This window comes from Eptatretus burgeri, chromosome 4, assembly GCF_056783735.1.
Source record: "Eptatretus burgeri isolate ZD-2024b chromosome 4, Ebu_testis_v1, whole genome shotgun sequence".
Taxonomy (NCBI): domain Eukaryota; kingdom Metazoa; phylum Chordata; class Myxini; order Myxiniformes; family Myxinidae; genus Eptatretus; species Eptatretus burgeri.
The window spans coordinates 141428576-141441243 of record NC_140964.1 but is presented as its reverse complement, the minus strand read 5'-3'; the positions used below and the strand labels follow the sequence as shown (position 1 = coordinate 141441243).

Here is a 12668-nt window from a genome sequence, read left to right as displayed (position 1 = left end):
CCTTCACCACAGCCACCTTCTCCACAACCGCCTTCACAACAACCACCTTAACCACACCACCATCACGACCACCACAAAACGCCAGCCACGCCACCATTACGACAACCGCCACAGCCACCACCGCGTTTCCACCTTGGCACACGGTTGCGAGAAGCCTGGCATTCGTCGAGGGAGAACGGACGACGGCCTCACCCCCTCCCCCCAACGAATAACCCTGCGAGAGCAAGAAAAAGCAACGAAAGCTATGGAAAAGGCAAAAGAAATGCCCTGATCCAGGAGAAAAAAATGCCCTTCTTCTGGAAGTTTCCCGCGCATGCTGGAAGAAGTGGTGGGAGGCGAGGGCGGGTGGAGCTCGAGATATAAGGAGGAGGCGCAGGCTCTGGAGTGTGTGTGTGTGTGTGTGTGTGTGTGTGTGTGTGTGTGTGTGTGTGTGTGTGTGTGTGTGTGTGTGTGTGTGTGTGTGTGTGTGTGTGTGTGTGTGTGTGTACACTGAAGCGGTCTCTCTCTCTGGGCTCTGCATCGCTGGATAGCGCTCGCTGGATCGCGCGCGCTCTCGCAGTCTCTCTGAAGGCGTGGATTGGGTCGTTGGTTGTGGGCGCTCTCTCTGGGTCGGGTGCGAGGAAGCTTTCTCGGGGAAGGTTGGATCGAGGAGGACGGAGCCCAAGAATTCACCATACGGTCACGTTCTCTTTCTTTCCTTTTCTGGGTTTTTGTGTGTGTGTTCGTGGCGCCAGTCCCATAAGTAAAACTGCATAAGTGACTGTACATAATCACTATAAACAAACGGTTGTAGTTCTCTTTCTGCTCGTGTCCTGTTCCCTTACCCCCATTGCTTGCATACGTGCTATAGTAATAAATGCCCTTGTGTGAATGTGACCTGTTCGTTGCGTCCTTTCCTGTCATTGAACTGCCATAATTGAGTTCAGAATATAGCTGGTTGTTAATAACCGATAAGAGAATCGGATCTGGCAGGGCTTGGCGATATACACCGCTCGGCAAATGGAGCGAGCTGCTTCGCGGCTCATTTCCAAGCAGGTCCCGTCGAGGTGTAAATCCCCGGCATTTCTGTCTGCGCGCATAATTAGGCAAATCGACAATTCCCCGATCGGACCCTGTCACGTACGGACAGAATAGCTGGCTGATTTTCGATGTGATTAAAGATACACCCGTAGCTGGATTTCGGCGTTGATCCGAAAGCTGCGACAAGGTTTGCCCGTTCGGTGGGCGAAAGTGGCCGCCATTGGCTTGAAGCGGTCGCCCGCACACCAACGGGCGGGAAGCCACAACAGTATGTTGCATGTTTTGATAAACTCTGTATTCTATATCCATGTTTGTATGTTGCATGTTTTGATAAACTCTGTATTCTATATCCATGTTTGTATGTTACATGTTTTGATAAACTCTGTATTCAATATCCATGTATGTTACAGGTTTTGATAAACTCTGTATTCTATATCCATGTTTGTATGTTGCATGTTTTGATAAACTCTGTATTCTATGTCCATGTTTGTATGTTACATGTTTTGATAAACTCTGTATTCTATATCCATGTTTGTATGTTACATGTTTTGATAAACTGTATTCTATATCCATGTTTGTATGTTACATGTTTTGATAAACTCTGTATTCTATATCCATGTTTGTATGTTGCATGTTTTGATAAACTCTGTATTCTATGTCCATGTTTGTATGTTACATGTTTTGATAAACTCTGTATTCTATATCCATGTTTGTATGTTACATGTTTTGATAAACTCTGTATTCTATATCCATGTTTGTATGTTACAGGTTTTGATAAACTCTGTATTCTATATCCTTGTATGTATGTTGCATGTTTTGATAAACTCTGTATTCTATATCCATGTTTGTATGTTACAGGTTTTGATAAACTCTGTATTCTATATCCTTGTATGTATGTTGCATGTTTTGATAAACTCTGTATTCTATATCCATGTTTGTATGTTACAGGTTTTGATAAACTCTGTATTCTATATCCATGTTTGTATGTTACAGGTTTTGATAAACTCTGTATTCTATATCCATGTTTGTATGTTGCATGTTTTAATAAACTCTGTATTCTATATCCATGTATGTATGTTGCATATTTTGATAAACTCTATTCAATATCCATGTATGTTACAGGTTTTGATAAACTCTGTATTCTATATCCATGTTTGTATGTTGCATGTTTTGATAAACTCTTTATTCTATATCCATGTATGTATGTTGCATATTTTTATAAACTCTGTATTCTATATCCATGTTTGTATGTTACATGTTTTCATAAACTCTATATTCTATATCCATGTATGTATGTTGCATGTTTTGATAAACTATATTCTATATCCATGTATGTATGTTACATGTTTTGATAAACTCTGTGTTCTGTGTCTGTTAGAAAGTCTTTGATGCTCTGCTATATGTGTGAACGCTTTACTGCTTTACTTGTGAATGTTTTCTTGCAATCTGTTGATGCCGTGTTGGTGTCATGCGATTCTGTAATTCTTACCTTTTTATCCCCCGCCGCGTGGCAGAAGGGGGATATTGTTATCACCCGGGTCGTCCGTCCGTCCGCCTGGCTGGGCGTCAACATTTATAGCTGTGAGTGCGATAACTCGTAAAGTGTTCGCCATATCGATTTAAAATTTGGGTCACACATGTACCACCTGAAAAGGAAGAACCCTATTGATTTAGGGCGTTGTCGGATCCACCATGGCTGACTGGGGGAGCCATCTTGAAAATTTTTTTTTCACCATATCGATTTGAAATTTGGGTCACACATGTACCATCTGAAAAGGAAGAACGCCATTGATTTTGGGCGTGGCCGGATCCAAGATAGCCGACTGGGGCAGTCGTTCGGCTGGCTGGCTGGGCGTCAACATTTTTGGCGTCAACATTTATAGCTGTGAGTGCGATAACTCATAAACTGTTCGCCATATCGATTTGAAATTTGGGTCACAAATGTACCACCTGAAAAGGAAGAACCCTATTGATTTTGGGCATGGCCAGATCCAAAATGGCCGACTGGGGCGGTCGTCCATCCGGCCGGCTGGCTGGCATGGCGTCAACATTTATAGCTGTGAGTGCGATAACTCATAAACTGTTTGCCATATCGATTTGAAATTTGGGTCACACATGTACCACCTGAAAAGGAAGAACCCCATTGATTTTGGGCGTGGCCGGATCCAAGATGGCCGATTGGGGTGGTCGTTCGGCTGGCTGGCTGGGCGTTGAAGTGAATGCGAGGGAAAAAACCTCCGGAGTATAAGGCTTTATTTCACTTGATTGAAGCCGACTCTACAGACACAAAGGAATACATGTGCAGCAAGGAATACATGTGCAGTCGATCACCGCAAAATAAATCAGCAATTAGCCAGCATAAGCACAGAGTCCGGTATACTCTCAATTCTCACCATTCAAGTGAACCACCGCCGTAAATGACATTGCCCCAGAAACAATCCCACCGACCGCGCGGCATCTCGGTTTTATCTGTCCCGTGTACGAGCTGCACGACACGTCATCGCGCGTCACCCCATCCTTTATTTCATCACAATACCAGCTAACTCTGATGTTCCCCAAATTTATGCACCGTCTAATATGAAAACGATCATAACTTGGGGCATTGTGTTTATCTATAAATGTGCATAAGAAATCGAGAAATTATTAGAATACACGAAAAAAAAACGTGCAAAAAAATAATTTACTTCCTGGTTCGGAGCAGACCAGCACTCTGATCTTACCGAAATTTATACACCGTCTAATAGGAATACGATCATAACTTGGGCCATAGTGTTTATCTATAAATGCGCATAAGAAATCGAGAAATTATTAGAATACACGAAGTCATCACTCTCCGGAAGCCCGTACGTTGTAACCCGTAATGGGGAACGCGGCTGAGGTTCCCTTCCCCCATCGGCCACGCCCATACAACAACGTGTCTTGCCATTGGTTTGGTAAATAAATGGCCATAACTTGCGAAGCACTTGTCCGATTAATATCAAACCTTGAAAAGGCACATCCTCAGGTCCCCAGCAATATACCTGGAAACTTTCAATTAGATCGGACCAGAGGTTGTCGAGAAACAGCGGTCACACACACACACACACACACACACACACACACACACACACACACACACACACACACACACACACACACACACACACACACACACACACACACACACACACACACACATTACTGGAATTATAGATAGATTATGATGCAAATATGAACCGATTAGATTTTGGGGTCGAATGTCAAAGGTCATGTCAGCTAAAAATGTTCTGTTCTGTTCTTGCGTATGGCAGCTTGGCTGCCAGGTAGCTCACATTTCTTGGAAGCGCAGCTGTGCCAATGAAACTGTGCCCCTCTATCAGTTCACTTTTACTCATTTCCTGGACCTCGGAAGGATGACAGGTTGAGTCAACCACACATGATTTAAATTCAGTGGTGAACAGGGCTTGAACCTCGGACCCAAATTTGCCAAGCCAGCCACCCTAACCACAAAGCCAACACTAGGCTTAACTAAAAACGTGATACTTGAGAACAACTGAAGGGATTTTAATCAAACTTGGTTCAAGTATTATATACCTTCATGATTCGTCAGTGTGTCCATCAATGATAGATTATTTGTTCCTAAAATGTGAAAGGTCAGCGGTCACATTAAAACTCCGATTAATGTGATACCATTGGTTATGGGATGTGAACTAAGCTAAGTACATGTACCATGATACACATGTACAGATTAGATATTGAGGTTTTTGCTCAAAGTTAGAGTAAGCAAAGACTTGATGCGAGAAGTGACGTATCGGTCGACATCGCGACGTTAAATTACCTCCAGTTTGTTATTATCCAAGGTGTAATGACCAGGCTTGAAACCAAAGTGAAGATATCCCATAAGATAGTTTGAGGTCTCTGAGAAGGGTATATTGTAACAATTGATGTTTGTCATTGGTGACATTTCAGGAATACTGTAACGGAATGACACCTTCCTTGTTGCTTTAGGTGTGAGTGAGGAGAAGTTGCTGGCGATGCAAGCACGATTGCAGGCTCGTCCCGAACTCCGCTTGGCCCAAGCGGTGGCGATCACTCAAGATCCCTTGGAGGCCGTGGCTGCCGGGCGAGCAGCCAGGTGTGGCACACACGTTTTCACACATTGTGTGTCCACAGAAGGAAAACCGGTGTGCAACCAAAAAAAGTCAGGTAAATGAACTCTCAGGAGAATAATCTGGTTCATATAACAATCTGTGAGGTCGAGTGTTATGGAGCTTTGTCCAACGTGAGGATATCTAAAGTGTGTTGTATTCCATAAAGTAGGTTTGGGAGATGAGGGGTCGAAGGAGAGTATATTTTTGTTTGGTTTCAATGAATAGCCCAGTTTGTGTACATGTGACAGTTAGTTAGTTACCAGGTATCCTCATGGACACACATCAGGTTTCTTGATGAAATGTTCATTGTATTACAGCTCGGTACACAGAAGTACAGTTTGCTTGGTACACAGCCACTGTGCTCTATAAAGAGTACCAGAGTTACTGGCTGTCGGTTATTAGCTTCGTCTGACTATTCACTAGACTTTCCTGAGTCATCCATCATGTTTGTCCTGTAATATCACCTTTCTCCTTGGCAATATCAGGATCCTCGTCGCACTTTTCATTGTTGCATAAGCTGTTAGTTTTGGACCGCTTTGCTGTTACTTTTCTCGGATCCTGTGCTCGAAGAGCTCGAGGTCGCCTGATCTTCCTTTCCATACGTATGCTTAAATGGACGAAATGTGTGGGAAATTAAATATAAACTTCAATACTGTCATAAAAATTTACGTGTAGATTGTAATGAGGAGATTTCAAATATAAATTAATCACTATTCCATCGTCCTTACGATAATACACGGACCGGTGTTTGTTTGTTGGGTGGTCGCTAGACTACCACTATTCTCAGGTTTTCCGTCTGTCTGTATATCTGTCTGTTTGTTTGTATGTAATGGACAGCTCTGGAGGCCAGAGGAGTCAACCGATTTGATGAAACTTGACTGGTAGGTTCATACCAGGATCTAGTTGTATGCTTTTGAGCACCGTTGCTATGGACGCCACCGTTGCCTAACAATGGGACTTTGAAATTTTTGAAAAAATCCGGAAAATATTTTTAATTTTTTTTTTTCGAAAATCAAAAATCGCCTTCCGTGCTTTTATGCGCACTATAATCAACGTCTTTGTCAAAAATTTTCAGCCCGATCCATCAAAAACTGTATGACTAGTATGCAATTATATAGCGACCACCCATGTCGCCTACCAGCTTGTTTGTTTGTTTGTTTGTCACGCTATTCCTCCTACAGTTCTGGGCCAATTACATCCAGACTTGCTACAGAGGATCAGCATAACCCCAATTAATGTTTTGGGGTGTTTTTATCTTTACCGGTGGTCTTGGAAGGCAGGGGTGGTGGGGTGGAGGGACGCAAATTCTCTATGTAAATGTGTATCGTGTAGCGCCACCTCCAGATGGGAGAGGGCATGGCAAGTCTCCACCATTTACAGCACAGTATTCCTGTCCCCACATTTTCCAGTGTCGTGATGTGTTTTGAATTATAAGTAGTATGGATGTTTAGCTTCATGCACGTAACCAGGGTTTATCTATTTATTTATTTATTTGCGTACACAGAGCTGTCAGCTGCCTATACATTGCCCAAATTAAGGTATGCGTCAGAAGAACGTGTTGCATGCTTGGAACAAGATCGCCCATCCGGCGGGAACTCTGCTTGTTAAATACAACACCATGATTTGAGATTTTCCTGCATGCAAATGTGGATTGTTGAAGATCTAAGATCTAGGATTGTGGAAGATCTAAGAAGGATGTATTTTTGAATGAATTGTTCATATCTGTTACCCAGTTATTTATGAGAACCTATTTTTAAAATGTAAAGATTTCAACTTGTGGAGGAGAAGGGGAAAGAGGATAAAGATCAAGTTTAGCCCGTCATTCAGTCTTTGGTTAATTTCAGGAGACTGCAAAGTGAAATTTCCATCAAAAGGACTGGATGGCGTGTCACTGGTTGACTGTACAAGTGAGCTCCACTTCTGATTGTTTTGTTCTTTTTGTGTAGCTCGAACAATGTCATTCCGTTTCTGGTTGTGAAACGTTTGCACATCCGGTGTCTTCTAAAGGGCAGTGAACTCCCCATCATAACAACAACGATGTAATTGAATGTTTCAGGCCGCTGTTGGATCTTTGCTTGTCTCAATACTATGCGTCTACCTCTGATGAAGAAGTTCAATGTGGAGGAGTTGGAGCTGAGCCAAACCTATATCTTCTTCTGGGACAAGGTGAGCAGTTTCAGGCTTCGTTGTGTAATAATGGAATGCTATTTTGTACTGTCATTATAAAAAGTGTACAAACTTATTCATCCTTCAATTATTTTGCTAGGGAGTCATCTGTGATTTGTACTTCTGTCAGGCATCCACAAAAAACAGCGAAAAAGGTTGTTTTCAGAATTGTCGAGTCTAACTGTGTAAACATTTTGAGGACAATCCCATGATAATGAATTTGATTTTTGCAATACGTTATGTCTACACGGTTTGGAAAGATGTTTCTGAATGGCTATGCTTGTGTATTCTCAATTAGGTCTACAACGAATGTTGAGTTACTTACTATAGGCCTCCCTTTTCTAAAATGTTCACATATCTCGATCTTCATGGACAACTGACACACGATACCGTTTCACCGAAAGAAAACTTGAATTTAAACCCGTCGAAGAAAGTCATGTGATCCTTGATTTGTATGTAAGCAAATGGTTTCTTCCTATCCTGGTGGGACTTTTCTGGCCAAGATGGCAAAAGAAGATCGCAGTCTCACAAAAATGCACATCCCATTTAATTACAATGATAACGACATGAGCAATCGAAGATTGCACACCCTCGCCCAGACTTGTTTTGTGTGGTTTTATAGTATGTATTTTATAGATGTACTCGATTCTAATTGTACATGCTTTGTAGATTTACTCGGGTGTATTTGCTCGCAACGCTCGCCTCTCCACACGTCGTTGCAGAGATTGGTGTTACAGATTTGCTGTGTTGGCATGATTAATGCCAATCATACAAATATTTATTTTGTACAAATTAATTTGTAATATTGGTGATATTATATTTATTTGAAATGTATTTGTGTTATAAAAAGGTCCAAGTTGTCTAAATGGTCAAGTATCTAAGCTGTCTAATCTGTTTGAATGGTATAAGGGATCCAAATGGTGTGAAGGTCATTTGGCAACTTGGGGACTTTTGTGTCTTTGGGGTCCTTTGGTACTTTTGGATCCTTTGGGACTTTTGGATCCTTTGGGTCCTGGGGGGGGGGGGTTGGGTATTCAGGGTCTTTGGGGTCTTTAGGGTTCTTAAGGGTCTTGGGGAATTATTGTTTAAACAGGATGTGATTATTAGGCATAGAGTCTTTATGGACTGACTGATGGCCTCACCACCTCACTGCCTCCCCAAGCTTTTCATATATATGTATGTATATATTGTTGCGGGCCGGCGTCCGGTGGCGAGAACAACCACTAGGGGGGTGAAGTTGCGTCGTCTCCCACCAGACTCCCGGAATTGTAGGCCGTCACTCACGTATAAATCCGTGACGCGGCAGGTCGCTTAACCGACCGCGGACGCCAATACCTCAACCACGTGGCATGGAGTCTTTTTGTCTAGAATCAATTTACCTTATTAACCATGTAGTTTTGACTCCCGGGGAACCACGCCCTCGGTACACCTTGCCCGAACTGGATCACCGTACCAACTACCAACTCCGGATCGGATGCAGCCGAGTGGAACTGCCAAGGACGTACCGGCTAAAATGAACAGATTATTGGTGATAAAGACCCGGATAAACTCAGATCCGAACCATGCTGGACCAATGAAGGAAAAGACAAAAAACGAACTGGGAACATTTCTACAATAATTTGTTTACACTAAGCGAGGAAATTCATGTGGTACGGGAACAGGTTTATTGGTGTGTTGTGCACGGGACAGAAGAGAGATGTAGTGCGACAATTTTACAGCAACTTACAAAAGAGGACACAGAGCAAACTTGTCGTGAGAATAATACAGGCAAGATTTGCAATGATCAAATAACTTATACAATGCTACTTTTAAGACAGGCGCCACACACTCAGACACATACTCAGGCAAAAAAAACCCAGTTGAATAGCAAAGGACTTTTGCAGCCACGGAGGGAGGGAGCTGAGGTCGCATTTCTTTAGGTACCTGAATGTTCCGAGAGAAGGGAGGCTCCGTGGTGTGGCACCCGACAGAGGTCGTGCAGTTCGGCCCACAGCTGGAGAGCGTGGAGTCCAGAGCAGCAGACAGGACCCAACGAGAGACCCGGTCAAGGTCGGGTGTACTCGGACCAGCACAACAGACGGGCCGCCGAGGCAAGACGTGGGCAGGCCCTCCGTGATCACGACCTTCCTTCTTCAACCAACAACCAAGGGACCAACTCAACCAACTACCTTCCTTCTTTCTTTGCAACCAGCCAACAAACCCACCGAACTCTCTCACTCAACCAACAACGAACTCTCCGACTCTCTTAGCACTCTGCTCTGAGGATGGTGTCGTAATTTATAGATCCACAAGGTCGGGGAGGGGTCTTGGCGAAGCTGACGTCACCGTCTGCCCTGATTGGACAGGGCCTTCATGGGGTCCGCCCTTACTGGGCGGGATTTCGGCCAGGCTGGGAAAGCCCGCCCACTCCACGCGTGTTTGAGGAAGGTGTACGGTGGAACAACCAAGATTGAATTGGAACATTTGGGGAAGCTGAAAAGGAAGCGCGGACGTGAAGATTCTGCCTCGGAAAAACGAGGCTATGGAGACTCAGGTGCAGGCCCGTCGCCAGGGCTCAGTATTAAGGGGACATATGAACTGGATGAGGGGGCACAATTATAATTGGTTCACGAGTCGGTAAGTGACCACAAATATTCGTTGTGGGGGTGTGTGTGTGTGTCTGTCTCTCTCTGTCTGTCTGTCTGTCTGTCTGTCTGTCTGTCTGTCTGTCCCGAGCATAGCTCCGTGGGTTTTGATCCGATCTTAATAAAATTTGGGTGGGAGGTTTATATCATGATCTTGTTGTGTTTTCCTGAGAATGGGCGTGCTGCCATTATGGGCAGAGCCGCGCCCAAAAAACGTGTTTTAGGGGGGTAGCCGGTTTCAAGTTATATCTTCTCCGAGGGGGTTTGTCAAATCTGGCAGGGGTTTCGGTATTTGGTTAGCCCAATGGCACCTGCATAGCCCCACAGAGCTCGATTTTTCATTTTCGTCCCAAGGTCACGAACTTAGAAAATGTCAAAAAAATTAATAAATTGGGCATCGAGCTCCTCGGGTTTTCAACTGTTTTGAATGAAAGTTGGTATGCAAGTAGTGCTCTTCGAGTACTACAACTTTCATCATTTACGTTTTTCCCGATTCCCGCCAGTTTGCCCGTGGCGTCCCCTCGAAGGTCAAAAAATAAAAAAGGCGAACCGTGTACATTGCTCGTGAACCATCGTCGTCTCCAGGCTTGTATTTAATATTTTTGATAACCCGGTATGCTATTGTATTCATGCAACATTGACGCATCTATACTGAGGTTGCCGTCGCATACAAACCAAATTGATCTCAGCTAGATTTAATATGTTCCGATGTTTTTGGTCTAAAATTATTTGAATGCAGGAGAGCCGCAACAAACTGGCACATTCACAATACAGATATTCAATGATTAGACAATTGGCACCAATTCAGGTGCACTTATACAAGGTGTTGTCAAGAATTGGCATTAGAAAATTAATATACCGGAGATACAATCTCTAAACGGGAGAGGTTGGCACCGGAATCGGTGCACTTTCAAATAATATACAGTAGGCTATGACCTGCGATCATCACGTTAAACTATCAACAGCAAATACGACCAGCCTGAAGATACCACAAAGTCCACATTTCAAGCAGTCAATTACACAGGTTATGCACAAAGCACTAGATATGGGACATGCAAAGCACCAAAAACAACATGTAACTTAAACATCAGAAGTACAAAGCAGCCGTCCACAACCACAACCGCAACCTTTTTCCTTTTCTTAGCCATTTTCGTATATCTATGTCTTTTTCTACTGCTGCTAGCTCGCGCTGTCCGTGACTCCTGTCACTAATCTCACGACTCGCCAGATTTGACGGTTGACAGTTTTATTTATTAAATGATGCATGCACCAAAAACATGTTTTATCTGCATAATTGCAAACACACATTTTTTTTTTTAATTTTTATTCGAAAATTACTTTTGTAAGATGGAGGGTTGTGAAGGTCATGCGGTGCACTTCATCTTTAATTATGTACATTTATGTCTTTTCCTTATTCGTATTATCATATTATGACGATATTACATTTATACCTAACTTACAATCAGGTAACCTGCTTAATAAGGCCAACATATCGAAGACGCTGATTGGCTATTCCTTAAAATCGAATGATCCACGATATATATAACCACCGACAGCATCGACATTCGACACGAGGTCTTTCGGCTGTCTGTTGTCTTGGCTGCTGGCGTTGGTGCTTGCGTTATTATCTTTTATCTTGTGGGCTTGGACTGTATTGTCCTGCCAATTGCTTTTGGAGATGCGCTGGCAAGCGCACACTTATCTCTTGACTGTTATTCAAAGAAGGATATCATGAAAGAACAGTTTATCCAAGAAGGCCTTATTATTCACCACGCTGAACATCTGGAATAAGGGGTTTTTGTTCACACAGGTGAACTCTTAAACAGCAAGGAGTTCACAGTGGGTGCTCGTCCTTAAACACGAAGTTGTTCACAGGGTGCAACAGGGCATAAGTGGGTGGCGTACAAGTGGGGGGGCACCAGATGTGCCATGGGGGGCATTGCACCCAAATCCCCCCCCCCCAGCGACGGGCCTGCGCAGGTGGACAGTGGATCGTGATGGAGGGGATATAAAGATTTATTAATCGAACTAAAAAAAACCGCATCGCATCCCCTTTTGCTTTCCCACTACACACAAGGAGGGGTTCTATCTGCACATATACTTAATGGCATAACTAACTTCGGGACAACTGTATGTTTGTTTGCATATGGTTGCAAGAACCGTAACAATATTTTGACCCCTTCCATGTTCCTCTAGCCAAAGAAGCTGCATAAAGCAACCCAAGAAGACTTACGCAAGGTAAGTGCTCAGCGCTGTTTCGAACCCTTCCCAGAGCTCCTCAACAACTATAAAGACGATCACACATAGTACAAATGCGACAATACCAATGCTATACACTCCCCTCAGCGACCGCACCAGTTTCATCACTTATTGGCGAATCATCAGCGATAGCGTCGACAGCAATGTATACCAATGAGGTTCTCAGGCATGTACCACGGGCAAACGTGAAAAGTAGTCAATATATAAATATAGAAAGACCCACCCACATCTCTCACCTGTGAATAGGGGGAATAGCCAAACAGCTGTCACCGAATCGACTACACCCAGGTGGCTAAGATTATATAAATGAGTGACCCCTCCCATGCTCCTCCAGCCAAAGTAGCTGCATATAGAAACCCAAGAAGACTTGCGCAAGGTAAGTGCATACTATATATATATATATATATATATATATATATATATATATATATATATATATATATATATATATATATATATATATATATAT

General features: G+C 43.3%; 1 protein-coding gene across 2 annotated transcripts in view; it reads left to right on the top strand.

Moving 5' to 3' along the window:
* BLMH (bleomycin hydrolase) overlaps nt 1-12668 on the top strand; it is a 124799-nt gene that overhangs the window by 24818 nt on the left and 87313 nt on the right. For both annotated transcript variants that reach the window (XM_085880201.1, XM_085880202.1), the window contains exons 2-3: nt 5008-5205; nt 7207-7316. In XM_085880201.1, the coding sequence (XP_085736327.1) occupies nt 5008-5205; nt 7207-7316 (308 nt within the window). The remainder of the gene's footprint in view (nt 1-5007; nt 5206-7206; nt 7317-12668) is intronic.